Consider the following 21,773-nt stretch of genomic DNA (forward strand, 5'->3'; position numbering starts at 1 on the left):
ATAAAGATTGCGCCATGGGAATACAGATTGCCGCTCGTTATTACTGAAACTACAGCTGACGCATATCCATGAAGAAACGGAGGAACACAAATCTATACAACCAAACAATAACTAACTAACTAACTAACTAACTAACTAACTAACTAACTAACTAACTAACTAACTAACTAACTAACTAACTAACTAACTAACTAACTAACCAACTAACCAACTAACCAACCAACTAACCAACCAACTAACCAACCAACCAACTAACCAACCAACTAACCAACCAACTAACTAACCAACTAACTAACTAACTAACTAACTAAATAACTAACTAAATAACTAAATAAATAACTAAATAACTAACTAAATAACTAAATAACTAACTAAATAACTAACTAACTAACTAAATAACTAACTAAATAACTAACTAAATAACTAACTAACTAAATAACTAACTAAATAAATAAATAAATAAATAAATAAATAAATAAATAAATGCGTGCGAGATTGGGTCGTAGCGTCTTATTAAACAATACTTGTTTGACATGTCGCGAAAATAGCTCACACTCAAAATTTTTCAATCTGGAACGGCTGGATCTGCTGCTCCCGGCTTGCCCCTCTCACTTGGCGCCACTCGGTCGCGCCTTGTCCCTTGATTTGCAGCACTTTCTTGTGGGCAACAGGAATGTAAGAGTATAAGCTCTTGGTGAAGGAGTTTCGATAAGTTCTGTAAAAGGCAACAATGGCTTATTTTGTGAGCATGTCATGGAAATGCTTAACGAACTTTTCAGCGCTTTCTGTCATCTGTAAGAAAGCGCAGCTTGCGTAAGAATGCCAAAATATTACTTGAATTAAGCAAGAAAGCTCCTCAACGAAGCTGACATTAGAACGTGCAGCCAGACAGCTGCTGTTCCCGACAGTTAATTGTGACATTAGAACAGGCACTTGCCGTTAGTAGCAGTATTGGCAGCAACACCTTCTTACTGTGTCTTCGAGTGAAACAAATTCTGAATGCTTGTCCTTACGCCACGCGGCTCCTTATAAGAGAAGAAAACAAAACAAAACGATCGCGCTTTATGGTTGCCGCCGGAACATTTGCGCAAATAAATACGCTGAATGCAGTCGCTTATGGTTGCGGAAACCTTAGACTTTTTTAGGCAGCTTTATAAAATGCACCAGCGCTACTTCTCTGATGTTGACCTCACAAAAGGCAAACACAAGGTGGCTAGTAAGTTTCATCCTTTCGAGAGCACGTACTGAGTGTGAGGGCGCAAAATTTTTCGGTGCCATATGTACAGTCTTTTTCAAAACTACACGAGTTGCTTTACCTGCGACCACCAGGCTTACCACAGGCTCTTTAAGGGAGTTCCTTATGTATGCCCCAAGTTCCAATACCCTGTGGAATGAAAACAACCCTCGTACTCATCGTCCTGAGGTCAGGGGTGTCAGGAGCCACGGAGACCACACGACACAGCTGAACAACATATGTGGTGAAGGCGCGGAGTAACCTGTATACTTTTGACAAAGGCTGCACGTTAGCGGCCGTGGGGTTGTGCGCCTCTGTATGTAATGAACATTGCCATTCTATGTTGCGAAACTTCCTTGCGTGTATCTTTTCCTGGCTGGCTCCCACTTAGAGCAAAATCTACTGTGCATGTGGTCGCAAACAGCAGATTTCACTGTAAGACAGCACTTCGAATTTTAATCTTACTCTTGTATATTCTCACAGCTGGTGACTAAATTGGGAAACTTCTCGCGCCCTCATTTTTACTACAATTTAGCTTTTCGTTCACTATTACACGTATCATAACATTCATATTTCAGAGAACTTACTCCACGGAAACGGTTTTCTTCATATAAAAGTGATTTATAATTTGGTGGCGCTGTGACGAGTCGGATTTCTTGATGCGGGAAAAGAGGATAAATGAAAACGTGTCTACCAGTGAGAGACACATAATGGGACCTTGTCAGTTCGATACGACTTATTTAAGTGACTGAATCCTTAGCATCATTCGATGGGCAGCGTAGGTGTAACACTGAAAAGAACCTGCGAAGCACTGGGCAGCTCAAGCTCTAGCGGTGTGAAATTAAGAACGCTGGCTGGACAACCTGACTCGCACAGTTGTTTGAGATGAATTACGTCTTTATGATGTTGGTGTGATGACTGAATGTTGCAGATGGCAGCTATATTTCCCGTGCTCGACGTCTACTGTTGTGTGGCTACCAAGTGGACTCGCCACATGGGCTTCTGCATCACCTACAGCACGCTCCTGCTGAAGACCTGGAGGCAAGCATACTCAGGCTCCGCCTTAGTGTTCGTCGTGAAATCCCTGTTGTCTGCCATGCGCGCTGACAAAAAATGTCACTGTAGTTTCTTATTTGGAGATGCCGTGATTTATATACGTTGTTTATCCAGACAGCTGTGCTGAATTGAATTGAATTGAATTGAATTGAATTCTGGGGTTTTACGAGCCAAAACCGCGATTCGTTTATGAAGCACGCTGTAGGGGGGGGGGGGGGGGGGGGGCTCCGCTTTAATTTTGACCACCAGGGGATCTTTAATGTGGCCCCGGTGCACGGGACACGGGTGTTTCTCTCTCTCTCTCTCTCTCTCTATTTCTTTCTTTTTCTTTTTTTTGCATTTCGCCCCCATCGAAATACGGACGCCGCGGCCGGGATTTGATCCCACGACCTGGTGCTTAGCAGCTCTGTTGAATTGTGTGTGCTTAATTTTGTGCTTAAGATTAATTAATTAATTAATTTGTTAATTAATTTATTTATTTATTAATATCTCAAAGGCCCCGGTGTGGGGTATTACTTGAGGGATGTGTAATTACTTCAGTGAAGTGGGGTCTCTATGGCAGCGTTGAAATGATGTGGATCGGAGTGGGACACGGCGTCGGTGGCAAGTTAATTCCAGTCCCGGGCAGCCATTAAAAAAAAATAGAAGAAAGAAAGAAAGGAATGAAGTTGTTCGGCAGTCTGGGCAGGCGGAGGGTGCGCTGATTTTTCGTGGCGGTGCGCTAGAAGGATGGCTGAAGTATTCGGAGAAGAATGATAATATTTGTAATAAAGACAGACTAAAAATATTACGCCATCTAGATAGAAATTCATGCTTTTTTATTTTACCTGAGAGACACTAGTGTGGTATGAATAATCCGAATAAATAAAACGAGCTACACGATTTTCGACGGCTTCCATTGTGTCAGAAAGGACAGTTTGGTGCGGGTCTCAAACCGGGCATGCGTATTCTAGCTTAGTTCTGACAAAAGCTAGAAAAGGTAGTAATTTATACTTAGGGGAGCAAAGCGCAATTGGTGGCGGAAGTAACCAAGCGAGTAACCAAGCGTGCGATTGGCTTCGTTAGTAGTGTTCGTAACAGGAGAAGACAACGCAAAAGTTAATTGAAAGTGCAATGCCAAGGTATTTGCATGATTCCACAGATGATATTTCTGAGTTGCAGGGAATGTACTTCGGAGTATGGTGGTGCTTCCGCCGATGAAAACGTACTATTAAAGTTTAAGAAAATGAACCATGGGGTTTTACGTGCCAAAACCACGGTCTGATTATGAGACACAGGGTAGGGGAGGGGGGGGGGGGTCCGGATTAATTTTGACCACCTGGGGTTTCTTAACGTGCACCTAAATCTAATAACACGGGTGTTTTTACCCCCATTGAAATGCGGCTGCCGTGGCCGGGATCTTATCCCGCGACCTCGTGGTTAGTAGCGCAACACCAAAATCACTAAGCTATCACGACGATTCCTATGAAAGACTTTGTGGTTCAGTGACATTAGCCACAACTTGCACCAAGTCTTAACATTGTCGCAATCATTTTGCAATGAGCGCTTATCAGTACTAGTAAAGACTGGGCGATATATGACGCAATCGGCTGGCAAAAAAAATAACGAATGTTGGAAGAGAGTTTATTGGGTAAATCAGTAATATATATAAGGCAGAGAAGGGGCCCCAGTAGTGTGCCTTGGGGCACTCGGGAAAGAACAGGGCTTCTAGATGAGAAGTGGTTGTTATCATTCACAAACTGGTGTCTATTGGTCAAGAAATACGTATCCAGTCTAAAACAAGAGGATTAAGCTGAAAGCGAAAATTGTTAGAAGAAGCCGGTGATGCGGAACTTTGTCAAACGCCTTTTCAAAATCTAAAAAGAGGGCATCAACTGGGATGTTTTAATTAAAGTTAGAGTTTCTCTCATTTAGCAATACTGGAAATAGCTTTTTATGGAAGCCATGCTGGTTAGGGTGAAAGAAATTGACAGATGTTAGAAATGTAGCAATGTGGGAGTAAAGTACATGTTCTAATAATTTCGAACAGACGCTGGTTAGAGAACTTGCGTGGTAACTACTGCATAATGACAAAGAACGTTTCTTCGGGACTAGCATAATCTTACCCACGGTACAGTCATCCGGCATCACTCCTGAGCATGCAAATTGCTGAAAAGTATGACATAAGGTCTCGCTTGTAACGTATTTGGTATTTGTTAAGACTTTGGGATTGATACCAACGGTGCCAGATGAAAACTTAAAGAATCAATACATTTCCTGATGCCGTTAAAACTGAAGGTGATTGCGGGTATGGTATGGCGACTTAAACATGGGAATTCATGGGGTTTACCATGGGGTTCGTTAGTGAACGCGGAAGAGAATGCGTATTTAAGCATTTCGGTGATTTCATGAACAGCAATATGATTATTTTGCTCGTCACACAGTGCTAGTGGTTGAGGACGCTTTGGATTTAAATTGTTCCAAACCTTTAACATACATGATAAATTTAATAATTATTTAAAATATCTAAATATTTCAAATTTATTTCAAAATGCACTTAACACTTTCACGCATAGGTGAACCAAATTCTGCTCTCCAGAAGCTTGGGAGTAGGGTATATAACCGCACGTGCGTCACGACGGGCTTCCTGCACGTTCCTTCCTTTTTCTTTTTTTTTTTTTGTTCTCACTCATCTCTTGTCAGTTACGTCTTTGCTCGCGCTCGTAAGGGAATGCGGTGCACGTGTACGACTGTACAACGTTCTGCTCACCTCTGCAAATGCTTTCGGGAGCATGCAACCAACATGGCAGTCGGCCACTCGGGGACGTGCACTCGTCGCGAGCGGCCTGGCATGTTCAGGGAACCGCGCTGCCTAGCCAAATCAGTATACGTGCTTCAGATTGGGTCTGGGTGTCGGTCTCGGACCCTCGTATTCTCAAGCAGGCCTCGACCTGAAGCTCACGGCTTGTTAGGGCGGTGAAACAAAGTAAAATTTACCTTGTTTCGCGTGCTACCACACCGTAATAAGTATGGACTGACTAGTCCAGCAAAAAAGTAGTGTCGACGCTTTTTCTCGACTGCGCCGAGTGCAGCACATCGCCGCTCCTCGAATGAAATATAAACCGCGCTGCAAAAACGCTTCTCGTGTGCTCGGGAGCCGTGGCTCCCGAGCACACAAATCTTGCACGTTTTTTTTCTGTTTTCGAAATATAAATAGTTTGCACGGCCGTTCGTTTGCCTCACTTTACCTTTACGCGGTCCTCGATACGTTCCCTTACTTTCGCACGTGCTTGTTCCCGTTTCCTTTTTTTTTGTTTCAGCTGTCACGATATTAGCGACGCTAATAAACCCCGCGCTCTAGATCGTCCCTTCACGCGATGCTCAACCTCGAGTTAAGAGGGTGGCTGGCAGCACCGCCCTTCGACTGAAGCGATCACTGCACTTCAATGACGCTTCTCGACAATGTCTGAAAGAAAATTTTGCGACAAGTTCTTCTCGGTTTCAGCTCAAATGCGCAGGAGTGGAGGTGGCTTTCTCGAGCAACTCCGAGTGATAAAAATCACCGAGGAGTGTTATTGAAGCGCATTTTCTTTATGATTTGAGCTGTGCTGCCGCTCGGTGGAGTCGAGGAACAGCCTTGAGTCGAGGCCTGTATGAGAATACGAGTTTACCCTGTTGTCGGACACTGCCCTTCAGCACAGCAGGTGCGCGTATGTATCTTAAGTGAACCTGTCATTGTCACCTGTCATTACCGGCACTCTTACTGGCTTTTCTCTCTACATGTTCTGTGTAGTTTACACTGGGCCTATTTTGCGTTGCAGGGTGTCGCTGACGTACCGCGTCAAGTCAGCGCACAAGCTGAAGCTGACAGATAAGCAGCTGTTGCAGTGGCTGTTTCCAATACTGCTGGAGATGGCGATCTACCTGGGGACTTGGACCATTTCTTCTCCACCCGATGGCATCTATCTTAAAGACTGGCATGGGCTCAAGTTTAAGCAGTGCGAATACAACTGGTGGGATCACACCATGGCCATTGGTGAGTCTTGTCGCTTTCTTGTCCAGCGTGCCTATTTTCTTTCCCAGGGTAGTTTTTTCCGCATGCTAGGCTGCCTGATCGATAGGGCCGTAAACATTTTCTTACACCCTTGGAATAGGTGGTCAGCTGTATACAACTCAGGATAAACAATGTTTGAAAACTTTAGTTCCAGGAAGTCATCCAAACCCATTACAACTCATTGGCGACGCCGACGAGAGTCCGAGACGAAGTTGATTCATAGCTATAATGTTGGTGTTTTTTTTTTTCGCTCAGAAGAATTTACTGTAAGACACACTGAAATGCAGAAAACACGCAGCCCTGCATCGTGCAACTACTTCGACAATGTCTCGGCAAGCGCTTCCTGTGGCACACTGAGGCTCTTGTTGAGCGGCACATCTGCCTTCAGTCTGCACTCCAACAGAAATATAAACACTAACTCATATTAAGGTTGCCTATCTTGCTGGGATAAAAACACCGACCTCTTGCACTTCAAGAAAAGATAGAGCTATCTCCTCTCTCTCTATTTATTTCTATAGCCCTTCCCCCAGTGCAGGGTAGCAAACTGGACGTGCGTCTGGTTAACCTACCTGTCTTTCCTCTGTTCTATTTCTCTCTCTCTCTACACTTCAAGAAAAGTTTGCACCATTGGGGCTTATGCTTGTCCCCAAACAATTATTGTAATCACTTTTCCGTGCGTTTAGTCTAACGCTGCATCTCAGGTATTTTCAGGTCACCAACGGAATGTGTGTATGAGCGCGTCGCAGCATTCTTCATAGGAAAGTATCTAGCACCGAGTTTCAAAGAAAATGAACGCAAGCAAGACAGGTGATGATCATTTTTAGGGGACGAGGTAAGCAGCAATTGGTGCAAACTTAATTTAGAGCACATTGCATACATACATGCTTTATTAGTTTTTTTCTTGTTGAAGTGAAAACAAATTATTTCCTAACTGTACGGACGAAATCCTTACGAAAAACGATTGTGTTGTTATGCCTTATCTCAACCGACTAAACAAGAAGACATGTTGAAGTGTGCTTTTATGTGCCACTTTATTTATCTGATGATTGACGGACACGGGCTCTTAGCACCTTTTCCTCCCTTCAAACTTCATTGTCCATGTTAGGGTCATCGCTTACCGACGGCATTTGTAAATTAATCATTATACGTCAAACCCCACAGTTTTTTTTTTTTTCAGGGTCGCAATCGAAGCGTCTTTCGCACATTCAAGGAGACACCGTGACGTCGTCCAGCGAGCTCGCTCTGATAAGCGTGCCTCCGTTTCCTGTCCTCTCGCAGGGGAGTTCCTCTTCCTTTTGTGGGGCATCAGGGTCTGCTACAACGTGCGCAACGCCGAGTCCTTTTTCAACGAGGCGAAGCACATCAGCTGGGCAATCTACAACATTACCATAGTCAACCTCATCATGATGCTGATTCAGTAAGCAGCCTTGACGTTACCGTCCCCCTCCTTTACTTTCCCTAGATGATTCGGGGGAGAGGGGGGGGGGGAGGGGCGACCGGCGCCCGATAAGAGCGGCGTGCTGCCCTTGTTGATCTGCGTCGGATTCTTGGCTGCGTCGGCGGGTGCCTTTGTGCGTGCAGCATTCCCCCTCCCTGTGGTGGCGTCGCACCTTGAGCGCCACGTGAGGAGCGCGTTGCGTGCGCCACAAATTGACCACTCCGACATTCTCATCGGCCTTTGCCGGAATCGGCGCCAATTTACTTGCCGATTCACTCTATCATTCTAGCTCCCACATCGCGCGCCGATAAAAATCAGCAACAACGCCCGCAGCGCAGCCACCTGGTACCGCTTATCTGGGCGCCGAATGGGAAGGGGCGCCATGGGGTGCTGGAGGTTGTCGTCTGCCGTAGACCTCCTGGGCGGAACGAGGGCGGGAAGCCTTCGGTGATTTCGCAAACTCCTGCGTGCCTTACTTTCCAGACACTGTTCGTGGCTCATTACGAGAAATCTGCGAAAGTGGCGTTGTTGTTAATAGAGGCGGCGGCGGTGGTGGGGAGTCACCCTCCGGCATGCGTATTCATTGTGCCGAGAACGGAAACGCGGAAGTTGACTCTGCGAGGCCGATTACATTCTTACTTGCTTGCGCAATCGCACCGCTTATCCTGTTACTGATCTCACGGCTGTACGCAATTAAAGAATATGCGTGGCTCACGTACCAAGAGCCTGTGTTATCTGGCTCGTGTACACGCAATGAACGCGCAATATTTCTTCGTGGTGTGTGGTTGCTCGGTACGTATCTGAGACGTTGTAGTATTGAGAAAACAGAACGTAGGAAATACAGTTTACTCTTAGGCTGCCTAAAAATAAATCGTTATTTTACAGATGAACGACTAACGATGGCTATGTAATGCTACACCCAGCATTATCATTAAATGACGCTGCGGCTGCTCAGTAGTGCTTTCATGACTGACAGTAAACAATGGACTGTAGCTTTCCTGGGAGAGTAACCGTTTCTAACGGCGACGAGAGTGTTGCGAGAAGTGTCCGTATTATAGGTATATGGGGTTGTCCTTGTGCTGCTGGTGCCCCATTAGAGTGCACGCAATAGTTTCGCAGCACATTTAATGGACATCTTACCGAAGCCTACACCTGGGCATGGCGCCCAACACCTGAAGACTCAGTGAACTGCGTAAAGTATTCTGTTCCGGCATCTATAGCGGACATTCACCACCTGTTGTGGCTCTAACCAGGAACAAGGGCTACTCGAGGAAGCATGCTAAGAGCTGCCAAGCTACAAACAGATCGGGCAGACATTTATAGGCTTTGGCTCATAGACAATAAGATCGTTGACCCACTACTGCCGTATCTGCATAAGGAGGGCGGCCATGCCTGTATTTAAATAACCGCTTATGCTGCCAGGGAAGCTTCATAAAACGAATGTTTCTAGGAAACATGATTGCGGCTAGTGTAGCAAAAAAAAAAAAAAACTATTTCCTTCAAAATGTCACGTTATTTGCCCACGGGCTATGGGCGGGGTGGCGAGGTGGTGGGGCTGGTAGGAACTTGTTTGTTGTCACCGGGCGCCAATAGTGCGCCACTTCCCAATTTAAACGAATAATTTGCTTTTTTGTATAGTTTGCGTATAAACTTTATCTATCATATAAATGCTGCTTGCGTTCTTGCCATTTATCGGGAGTCTGGTTTCCAGTGAGATATATATGCATGTCATGAAAAGTTGAGTCTTGTCTAACACCCTTAAGTAGCTTTGCAGTTGAGACGTCGTCGCATGCATTGCATGTTTACTCTATTAACATTAGCCGACGGCGCGTTCATTAAACACCATTTGTCTTGAGCGCAAGTACCGGCAGACATTTGAAACTGCGATGGCTGACACAGGACGTCGCCGCAACGCTCTGCGTTAGGGGAGCGCAAGCATTGGTCATCGCAGATTCGCCATGCAAGACATGGCGGCTCAGATAGCGTGGTGTTGTCCAATCGGTAATATGTATCTCGTAGCTTTTTCTACAGTAACAACGCTTTCAGTCGTAACAACAGCACAATATAACCGTGATCAATGTTGATTTTTTTTTGTTTCACAATATTTCGACGTGATTTCAGAAATACCGAAATGAGTTATTCTCTACATATACTCCCGTCGCACTAAAAAAATAATGTTTAATTATATTTTATGCTTTCAAGTGAGCTCGACAGAAGCAAGGATGCACAAGCGATGTCTAAGAAACTTCTTTTTTTTTTTGCCATTTGTTCATTTCCAGCTTGGTGATTCTGCCGAGCGCGAGCCCCGATGTGAAGTACCTGTTCGGATTTATCCGAACGCAGCTGAGTACCACTGTTACTGTCATCCTAATCTTCGGACCAAAGGTAAGCGCGTTCTGGCTTCGTATTTATGGCTAAAACCAGGAAACTTTCAATAAAATGAAGCAAGGCAACCTAATGTGGGCCAACCAGAACGCTTGTCTGGCATACATTAATACGTTCTCACTGCAGTTTTGATCGTCGGCAGATGGTACAACAGTTAAGTGCTGTGCGTGCGTGCGTGCGTGCGTGCGTGCGTGCGTGCGTGCGTGCGTGCGTGTGTGCGTGCGTGTGTGCGTGCGTGCGTGCGTGCGTGCGTGTGCGTGTGCGTGTGTGTGTGTGTGTGTGTGTGTGTGTGCGCGCGCGCGGCACGAATGCATCTGAGCTGTACGATGATGCATCTGTATTGGCGCCTGTATTGCTTTTATAACGTGCCAGGTTCAAGAATATACACGCGGTGCTCGAAGCACCGACACGTGAGTCGAGCATGTTGATTTCTGCTTGGCCTGCAGTGGTATGAGGGCCGCTAATGCAGTTTCATTGTTGACAGCGCAGGAGCGCGCACCCAGTACCGGCCTTGGCAAGAAAATTTATTTATTTATTTATTTATTTATTTATTTATTTATTTATTTATTTATTTACTTACTTATTCAATGTTTCCTGCAGCGCCAACGAGGCATTATTGGAGGGGGGAACATGGTACATATCCGAATTGACTAAGAAAGCAAGCATAGAGCAAATGAAAGAAAACACTAGAAAAATCTGTGAACAGGCAAAGTCGTACTCGGAAAGCAATGCGCGTAGCATGCCCTCGGAATGGTAATCAGTAAACGTTTTAGGCAGATTGTTCGAGCTGATGACATGCGGGGAAAAACGAGTAATTAAACTCTTTGGTGCGGCACTGCATAAAAATTGAAATCAAACGATATGCTAGAATGGTGCCCATAAATTCTTAAAGAGACACAATAGAGTCAATTTAGACTCGTGAAATATTCTTTTAAAACTCAATTTCATTCAGTCTGTAGAAAATTATGATTAGCATTCGCGAAAATGAAGGCCAAGCTCTCCGTTTTCCAATTTAATCCAGAAAGTTCTGCGTCAGTATTTGTGTGCGATGTCGATAATGTGAAAACCTTTTCTCGTGTTTGGGTCACCCTTTGGCACAGGAAATGTTCTCGAAACTTGACAAGTTGAGTCTTTGTTTCCTTCAGAATGCAAGGTAATGCTTATTTATTATAAAAGCCTAATTTACGAATACAGCTGAACTTAGTTCACTTTTTAGTGCCTCTCACAGACAACAGAAAATACCGAGTTGAGGATGATGATGGTTTTCGCCAGTGCTTGCGATGTCAGACAAAATGACTATGTGTGACATGTTTTTCAGAGGAAATTCTCTCGGCACAGTAGTCCATATCATTTTTGTTTAACGTTTAAAGGCCTATTATTTTTTCCACACATAAATTTTTTTTTCAGTACATGGAACGATAATCATCAGGTTGCTTTCTTCTTGAGGGGAAGGAGTGAACATTTATTTTGTGTGAAAGCGAATCGTCTCTCTTTGTTCAGTGACTACTCACATTAGCATTTAGCGTATTTTCAGTGAAATCTGCAATACTTCAGGCTTGAGTTAAGAGGAAGCTTTAGCTCGGGTGCTCCTATCTAAATACATTTAAACGAAGAATTCGTTTTTCTCGGCAACCACAGCACCAAATTTGACGGTGTTTGTTGCATTTAAAAGAAAAACTTAAAATCTAGTGACTGTTGGTTTCGAATTTTCGATTTAGGTCGTCAATTTTTTATGAAAAATTGGCAAAAATCACAAATTTTCAGAAAACGAAACTATCAAGTTTACAACTCTGTAACTCAGCAAGAATAGGTGATATCGCAATTCTGTGAATTGTACCTGATAGCACATCTAAAGCGGACAAATTTGACATCTTATACATGAATCTCAAAAAATTTATTAATATGTAATTACAACTTTTGCAGAACCCTCGTAAACAACGTAACAAACTCACGTAAGATGTAAAATGACATATGAAATTTGTCCGCTTTGAATGATCTAATGGATGCCGTTTACAGAACCGCGATATCTGTTCTTGATGCAGAGCTATTAGTTTGTAAACATCGTGCATCTATTTTTTTCAAACTTCTGAAATTTTTTAAATCTCTTTAACAAAATTCAAGCCCTAAATCAAAATTCCGCTTCCAACAGTCACTAGAATTTACCTTTCTCTCTCAAACGCAACAAGTTTCATTAAAATCCGTCCAGGGGTTATCTCAGAAAAACGTTTTTGCGTTTTTACATGTATTTGAATAGGCCGCGTCGGAGTTGGGCCCGAGCTAAAGCTTCCTCTTAATGGTTATATTAGTTTTGTTTCTCCCTCCTGTTTGGAGGGTATTGCATCGCAAGCAAAGCCTTAATTGAAGATATGGGGGTGTTTTTTCGTAAAGGACATGAAGCCGTACGCGTCGATAGCGTGTCCCAATAAATGTCACCAAATGTGCAGCGACAAGAATTAGTAGGGAGGAGGGATGCCGTAGCATCGTTGCCATATCATCCTCATAGAAAATGCCAAATGAGGGAGTGACAGCGGATTGGGACAACCTGTCGTTCAAGCTGGATCTTAGTTTCGTAGTTAAAAGGAAGTAAACATGGCTGTCTCGTTCTCGCCGTATGCTGGCGATGGCTGCCTCCTTTCACCCAATAATTGTTAAAAGAATATAGAGACAATGCGTACACTAATATGCAGCAGCTTTTGCTACATATTAGGGGAATATATGCGTTTCTTTGGGAGAAGAAAGTTCGCTAAGACGAAACTAGCATAAAAAAGGCTGAATATACGAAATTAAATTACACACTTTATTGGCATTACTTTTTACGTGGAACTCGGAGTATTTTATTTTGATAGTTCTAGCACGCTACTTTAGGTAATTTTTATTTTCAGTTCCTCTTAAGGATATCCAAGAGAGGGCTCTTGCACAAAAGGCGCGTGTGTGCTGGTGTACCTGTTGTGTTGTGCAATATGCACATTCGAACTACCGTACTTCCCGGTAGGTATGGTTATATGGGCGCAAAAACATTTAAAGCCTGAGCGAAAGTAACACATGCTATGCCTCGCAGATGGAAGCTCTAAGGCGCGAACGATTGAAATAATTGAAACTAAAAAATAACCTTACTGAAGGACAAGTAAAAGCAAACCGAAAACAAAGTATGGTGGAGGGCGCACCGGAGCACTTCATGGCTGACCAATTTTACGAAAGCCTGCGAGGTGGAGGAAGGTTCACGAAAGGGAACAACTCTCATGCAAAACAGATTTACCTTGTTCAGTTTCCCCATGTTTCGACCTGTCGAGTAATTCGGCCTCGCGCTGCAATCTGACTTTGTTTTTTCCTGGGGGGGGGGGGGGGGGGGTTACGTGCCAAGACCACGACCTGATTATGAGGTGATTATGAGGCACGCCGTAGTGGAGGACTCCGGAAATTTGGACCACCTGGTGTCCTTTAACGTGCGCCTAAACCTAAGTACACGGGTGTTTTCGCATTTCGCCCCCATCGAAATGCGGCTGCCGTGGCCAGGATTCGACCTCGTGCTTAGCAGCCCAATACCATAGCCACTACGCAACTATAGCAGGTGCGCTGCAATCTGCTAGCCACCTGGTTAGCTTATATGGTTTGCGTTGGCCCTGAATTCGATCTCCGGACCAGGAAGAATTTTTCTTCAACTGCAAAGCTTCCTTTCTGAGAAATCCACAGGGGTTTTCTTGTAGTTTCGTGTTACAGTTGGGTGGATGACTATTTTCTTTTTCAGGAGCGTTTTAGTGCAAGTCAAAAAAAAAAAGAAAAAAAAAGTTATTTCCGTTCAAACGCATGCACTGCTGTGAGAACTTTGACATGTACAAGCCCTGACTGTGTTATTCCATGTTCACAGTGGATCTAAACGTGTGAATTGCACGCGGTCAACGCTGCCCAAATTCTTTCTTTGACCTTGTATTTACTTTTAATTTTCTTATCATGGCAGCGTGCGCACGATGCTGTCTTGGCAAACTTAAGAGAAAAGGGGCAGCTGGCATTGCACCATGTGGTCAGAAAATCCCCAAAGCACATTTAATAAAGACTAAAGACACACTAGTTATCGTGACAGAAGACTAGATCTCACATGAGGACGTGATTGTATGGCTATATTTTGTGCTTGATTAAACGGAACGACAGTAGCACAATCTTATCTGTACTAATAGAGACCGCGACGCATAACATTTGCTGACGTTGCCATTTTACTTCAACAGATAATTAGTATGGTTTCCCTTATCATCAGATTTATTCCAAGTCAACATCCTGCGGCATGCAGTCTGCTTGCTGGCGGAACGCAGGGTGGTAACAGCTGGTTAGTTAAACTGTTTGCAAACTCTACTCTTCTGCATTAGCGCAAGCATTGTCCTTCACGCGAGTAACACTATCGCGGCTTGCTAATGTCTGCGTTCTTTCTTACTTTCTTACATATCCTTACATGGCAGCAATTTGCATTTGTCACACATAAGCTCCCTCATCGGCTGAACGTGTATGGCTGACAGTTCTGCACTGCCTCTAAAGCAGGCTTGTGGTCGGTCGGTGGCGAATGTGAGTGCTCTTAGCGTCAGGAAAACGCTAACGCGTTTCTCCTGCCGTTAATCCAAGTTTCTCCCAAATGTCCAAACTTGGGATTACCGTTACGCAGTAGCGATATATGCCTTCGCGTGGTGTGGCTGAAAGTCCTGTGCGACACCGTGAACATCTCTTACGACCACTTGTGTGCCTTCTCGTTGCAGTTCTATCGTGTGATCAAGGGACAAGGCGACATGTGGGACAACAGGGCTCGTGCCAGGGGCGTCACCGCTTCTTTTTCGCTCAATGGGGTTGGACTCATGCACGAGGAGACTGTGGACCTCTATCAAGAAAATGAGGAGCTCAAGGTAAATAAACCGACTGTACGCACAGAGCCTCGAGAGATAGCACTGCAGCATTGCGCATCGCATTAAATTCGCCGGCATGCGCAAATATGTGCGATGGAACTTCGAGGAAACGTTGCTCTTTCGATTAGTAGAGAAAATATCTCTCCGGCGGCGTCAGATCATCGGCCAAAACGAGTGCTCGACTAAGATAACTACAAGTACAAATCATCAGCATCAGCATATCCCTCTGAATGCAGTGGGTCCTCGACGAAATTATTCATATCGCGAAGAAATGTGGTCGTTCTCATTAGTTTACTAACTGGTGGAACAACTTACTAACCGCGTCCAACGATTTGAAAGAAACAATGGTGTGAATAAGCTGTCGTGTGTGTCTGCCACACAGATGCCCAAACCAATGTCATTCCTAGTTCCAAACAGATGTACTTGTCTCTAGCAGCCCTTCTCATAGGGAGTCACAATGATGGGTGCTTAACAAAAGCTACAAGTAAGAAGAGCGCTAGACCCGCTCGTGCTTGTGCCGGGGCCGCTGCTACCACTGATGCGCCAAGTCAGGCAAGTATGCTCCGCGACAAAGTCGTAAAACTGCTTGAGAAAAGCAATGCGTATTTGATGGGCAGGCAAGTAGTCGTCGTTTTAGAGCGAGGCCATTCAGAAAGTAAGCTGCCGTACAACTCTTCCTTGAAAATATAAGAAAGCCTGAGATTTGGAATATTCTCTGCAATCCTGGATGTTCCAGCAAAATCCGTTGATTCAGATACAAATTTTTATAAGCTCGCAAACACCGGTTGCGACCCTCGCTGGTGTGGGACTCACCGCGCCAACTGCTTGCCACTACTTTCGCTTTCTCGTGTTATTATATCTTCTCATCTCGCAGCTGCTATCTTCTATCCATCATCTTTGACGCGTTTTGAATAATATTGCCGCATCAACTTATGAGTGTGGACTCGATTATTATTTTTGTTTTCACCAGCGGCTCCTAAACGTTAGCCAGAGTAAGAGGCCATGTATCACTGCCACCAGTATGGGTTATATGAGACGAAAGCACCTACTATTTGCAGCATGAAGCTTGTCGCCAACGTGGCCAAGTCGACGAGACACTGGCTTTTGACGGACGAATTTCCTGTTGAAGTTGGTCGCCATCAAGCTTATTTTTCTCCTAATCGTATTTTCTCCCCAATTTTGTTTTCTTCCATTTCTGCCAAAATTCTAGTCCTTCCTTTCCTAAATCAGGATTTCTTGAATAATTATTTTCCCCATCAGTTACGCTATTTGCAGACAGGAGGTAACAGTGACTAAATATTTCTTTTCTTTTATTTTTCATTTAAGAAAGATGGGGTTAGTAGGGGGTTACTTGGACAGTACAGGGTTTCTGGCTGGGTTCATGGCATGAATAGCGGTCATATGCGTAGTGCGTTGCAAGAGACGCTATTACACAATTTCTCTACGAATATGCAAAGCAACAGTATAGTTACTTGAACGGATAAAGAAAAAGAAAATTGTTTCTTGTTTCTTCTTTTGCTCTTTTACACAGGCAAAATGCAACAGAACAAAACTTAAGGAAGGCGAAAGAAAAATCGTGTTTTCTTGCAACGTCCGATGAGCACTCCTTCGTTTACGCAGGCTAAACTGGTCCAGCAACATTCTTCGTTCGGCTTATATAAAAAGCACCATTTTGATGTCTGGCACAGCGGGTGTGGTGATAAAAACTCAACTGAATCGTTATCGTCGCCCTGGTCGTACAAAGCGGAAGACAGAATGGACGTCATTATGACTCAGCGGTGGACTGGAGCAAGACGCTGAACAACATTCTTTCGTATGCTGACGTCACAGCGAGCGTACAGCGCTTCGAAGATTTGACGCTGTTTCTGAACGCTGTGGTTTCAAGAACACTTAAAATTGGTTTTGTGAGTCCAGCATACAAATGTGCGGCAGACAAACGGTAGAGCCTTGCTGCGGGGTGACGTCACTATGCGGAGGTGTCACTATTTGGCCATGCACACAAACGGGACCTACGTATCGTGTTGCGCGGTAATCAGTTACACTGCGTTGGCGATCACGTAATTCTTTTCTTTATGGACGAGGAAGCGGACGAGGGGTATTACTACCTGCAGGTAAATGTTACCTTCATAATATTACCAGCAGTTTCTTTGTCCGAGGGCTATTTGTCAACTGGGGTAGTACCTGAGCGCTCGCCGGTGTGGTGGAAGAAGTACTGTTTCGCGCAGGCCCGGGAAATTGTAGAAAAGTTTGTGTAAAAGGCACAGACGTAAAATTTTGCGACTTGATGCTAATGTGAGAAATCGAAGGCTTGCTTTTACATCACTCACGCTATAGTGATAATCGTATCTAGAAACAATGAAACAAGCCGCTTTATTTTGAACTTAATTCTTCTAAGGCACCGGTAAAGGTATCTTGGTGAGGGTTCCATAGTTATGATGCATAATCTAGCTTAATCTAAATTCTGATGACAGTAAAATCAGACGAAGAATTTTATACATACCTGTACAGTGCCCAGAGCAGTCACGCAACCTGAATCGGAAGTAGTGATGAACAGTATACAGGGGCTCCTTCTATAACTAGTGATTTAGTTAAAAGGGCCTTGCAACACATGTCCCGGGGAAAAGCGGCAAGATGGAATAACAATCATTTAATCAAAGATGGAGCAGCTACTATGCTTGAAAAGTATGCGGTGCTTTATACGCAATGCCTTAGGACTTCAAGTGTACCACAGAGCTGGAAAATACCAACATTATGCTAATCAATAAGAAAAAAGACATTAAAGAATAAAAAATTATAGGCCCATTCACTTGCTCTCAGTATTGCAGAACATATTCTCCCAATAGTATCAGGGCAACTTGACTTCAATCAACCAAGAGAACTAACAGGCTGGCTTCAGGAACGAATATTTCATTCCATTTCATTTTATTACCTTAAGCATCTCTGTAGGGAGTGTTACATAACGGGTGTATATGCAGAAAACTTTTTAACAAAGGTAACGACATATTAATTCCGCGACAAGTAGTCTGTTACATATTGAAGAAACATTGTCGGGCAGGTGATAGCAGCAATGCTGTGAGAAAGGTCATTCCAATTGGATGCCGCGCGCGGAGGAATGGAGGCGGAGAATGTAGCAGTGCAGGTCGTGCTTGGCCGGACGACTTTAAGGGCGTGGACGGTACGATGAGATATGCGGGCTGGTGGGATGATAAAGCTTGGATGGTCACGGGTGCTGTAATAAAACTTGGAACAGAGCTAGAGGTGCAGTGACGAAGTTCGAGAAACAATAGAGAAGACTCTGCTTTCACGATGATACACTGTTATGATACGAATAGGATGGATGAATAAATCGGGCTGCTCGATTCTGCACTGCCTCAAGTGTACCTATAAAATGTACACCTGATGTGGGCTTGAGATGGCAGCGGCGTACTCAAGTTTTGGTCTGATAATGGGTTTGTAAGTCAACAACTACAAGTGTTCAGGCGCGTGACTTAAATGACGTTTTAGAAAGCCGAGTGTTGTGTTAGCAGACGCTACACGTTAATGATATGTGCGCACCACGTTAGATCACATGACAATGTTACTCCTAAGTACTTATATGTTTCGACACTCTCAATATTAACGTTACCGACAGCGTAAGGAAAAGATAAGGAGTACGACGACGCGAGGAGGTTCTTCTTTTCTTCCCTTAATCAAGAGCCTTAGATCACAGCAGCAGCACGCATATCTCGTCGCACCATCCATCCACTTCCAGTAGCGCACCCACGTGCTCGAACAATCACTTTCACTGCCTCCTTTTTCTTCCGTACCGCCACAGACTGGAATGGCCTTCCCTCCAACATCGCTACCACCACTTGTTCATCTTCGTTTACAAAACTTGTAACCGACCATTTTTTTAAATGATTATTTCTCACGATGTTCTTGCTATTTTATAAAGACCCACCCCTTATGTAATGCCCATACGGGGCATTACATAAGGGGTGTAAGGGGTACATTACATAAATCCCACACGGAGCCGTATCACAACTAAAAAACAATGGTTTCTCTGACTTGAAATATACTATAGGACAGGAGCTGACGTTACCAACTGCTTCACTGTATTGAATGCATCTTCTTGGTCTTTCCCCACACCTATTTTTTCTCGTTCATGAAAAGCGAATTCAGAGGGTGGAGGCGTCCAGAAATGTTTGGAAGAAAACGCCTGTAAAAATTCACAAGCCCCAAAAGATTTAGAGTTCCTTGACGTCACGGGGGGAAGGTGGTGAAGGATTGCAGATACCTTGCAGGTTGGAGATAGCCCTTCTTTGCTTATGATGTGCCCTAGGTACTCCACGTGTGGTACAAAGAAGGGACACTTGTCGAACTTCAATTTGAGTCCAACATCACGAAGCCGAGAGAGAACAGCACTGAGGTTGCGAAAGTGCTCCGAATCATTCAGGCCAGTGACAAGAATGACATCAAAATATACTGCAACACGCAGCAGTCCTCGAAGAAGGTTCTCCATTTCTCTTGGAACAAGGCTGGTACCGAAAGGAAGACGTGTATACTGAGATAGCTCCATATGTGTGGAAACAGTGACATACTTCCTAGAGTCTTCATCAATAACTGTTTGCTGGTAGGCATCCCTCAAATCCTGTTTGGTGAACTTTTCACCCCCTGACAGCATGGTCCAAAGGTCCTCAATTCTCAGAATTCGGTACTTTTTCAATATGGCCACTGGATTGACAGTAATCTTGAAATCTCCGCAAATTCCGACGTGGCCATCCTTCTTAGCCACTGGAACAAGAGGCGCAGCCCAAGCTGAAGAGGCAACTGGCTCTAGAATGCCCTCCCTCTGTAGACGTTGAAGCTCTTGTGATAACCCATCCTCCACGCCAAAAGGCAGGGGATGTGGCTTGAAAACTTGGGTACCGCATCTTGGGGAACATGAATTGTGGCTTTTGGGCCCTTGAAAGTTCCAAGTTTCTGTTAAATACCTCAGGAAATGCTTGAATAACGTCCTTAACATAAGAAAGAGCATGAAAATCTGCTTCCCGGACAGCAATGTCACTGCCCAGTTCTCGAATCCAATTGCGACCAAGCAGTGTTGGTGAACCTTCTCTAGTCAGCAACAAAGGTAGGGCAGCTTTTCTGTCGCGGAACTGTACTGCGACATATGCTTTGCCTTGAACTTGTGTGAGCGCGCCCGAGTAGCTTTGTAGGAGTACATTCGATGGCATGACAGTCACCGACAGTAGTAGCTCCTGAAGACGTTCTTCTTTTTTTTTTCAATGACAGCAACGCTCGCATCGGTGTCCAGCTCCGTACGGAGCGGCTTGTCGCAAACGCTGACAGTCACGGTGAAGCGCGGCGAAGGCGCGACGGTGTGGGCTGGCCACATGTCAAGCACATCGGTAGGTGCGTTGTTGTCAACTGTGCTGACTTGGTGCGTTCCACTTGAAGTTTAGCGAGCTGGAGGCGTGGAACCGTGTAGTTTTGTAGACTTGCCCTTCCGCGATGAAGCGTGTTTTTTCTTCGAGTTGCACACTCGAGCAATTGGTCCCTGCTTCCGGCAGTAGTTGCACGAAGTGCTGATGTGCTTGCACTTGGTCCTGAGGTATTCATCCCCGCAGCGGTAGCATGAGACACGCCCCTTTGATGTCACAACCTTATGCCTAGGAAGCGCGAACTTTTGCTGGAACTGGCTGTCTCACCAGCATCTATCTTCGCAGCTTCCATGGCTAGTGCAGTCTTCACGGCGTCTTCGTACCTAAGGTGTGCTTTCTCGAGCAGCCTCGTCTGCACGACTGTGTCCTTGACGCCGCGCACGATACGGTCCCTCAACATACTGCAAAGCTCAGTTCCAAAGTTGAAATATTCCGAGAGACTTTTGAGTGACGCCACGAAGTTACTGACGGACTCGCTCTCCGCGCAAACGCGCGTGTTGAACCTAAAACACTGAACAACAGCATATGGTTTGGGGCAGCAAGGGTCACCCAGAACGGAAAGAATTTCTTGCAAGGTTTTGTCTTGCTGCTGGGTGGGCGAACGAGATACCACTAGAGAGCCCATACGTCATCTGCCTACAACTGAAGAACACTGACTTCTTTTTTTCTGCTGCAGTATTACGGGCGATGAAGAAAGCTTTAAGGCGTTCAATGTAGCAGGGCCACACATCTCCCTCTCCTTCGACCAATGCTTCGAGGTTGCTGAACATTGTCATGACGAAGTTCTGTTGCGTCGAATTCACCAGACGAACGACGAACTCACGTGTGTAAAAGTGGGCGTGGAAAGACGACGCACTTGAAGAAACTTCAATGAGAAACTTGAATGCTTTTTCCCTCGTCGCCACTTGTTACAGGTGTAGCCGAGCAGTTCCTAGAGGCGGACCGACTCTGCGGTTGCCGTCAACGGTTACACCCAGTGAACATAAACCGACGACATCTACTGCAGCACGACCGTATACTCAGGATTGCGCTTGCAACTGGTCCCGTGTTGTTTATTTTCCCCGCCTTGACTGGGTAGTGTAAGTGGCGCCACGCAACGGACAGCCATCTAAAACGAACTCGTAACAACACTTTATCAAAAGCCTTTGCGAAATCTAAGATAAGATCAGTTTGTTGATTGTGATCCAAATTTAGACGTAAATCATGAAGAAATTTAGCTAGCTGAGTTTCACAGGATAAACCTTTGCGAAAACCGTGCTGTGAAGAATTAAATAAATTGTTCGAGACTAGGAAGTTCATGATTTGTGAATAAATTACGTGA

At 44.7% G+C, this 21,773-nt stretch overlaps 1 protein-coding gene across 2 annotated transcripts in view; it reads left to right on the forward strand.

The window, feature by feature from the left end:
• The window catches only part of LOC126545734 (probable G-protein coupled receptor CG31760), a 211,909-nt gene that overhangs the window by 165,359 nt on the left and 24,777 nt on the right, over positions 1-21,773 (forward strand). For both annotated transcript variants that reach the window (XM_050193686.3, XM_055061949.2), the window contains 5 exons: positions 2,166-2,275; positions 6,091-6,305; positions 7,602-7,740; positions 10,041-10,146; positions 14,886-15,029. In XM_050193686.3, the coding sequence (XP_050049643.2) occupies positions 2,166-2,275; positions 6,091-6,305; positions 7,602-7,740; positions 10,041-10,146; positions 14,886-15,029 (714 nt within the window). The remainder of the gene's footprint in view (positions 1-2,165; positions 2,276-6,090; positions 6,306-7,601; positions 7,741-10,040; positions 10,147-14,885; positions 15,030-21,773) is intronic.

The sequence above is a fragment of the Dermacentor andersoni genome, chromosome 1 (genome assembly GCF_023375885.2).
Source record: "Dermacentor andersoni chromosome 1, qqDerAnde1_hic_scaffold, whole genome shotgun sequence".
Classification (NCBI taxonomy): Eukaryota; Metazoa; Arthropoda; class Arachnida; order Ixodida; family Ixodidae; genus Dermacentor; species Dermacentor andersoni.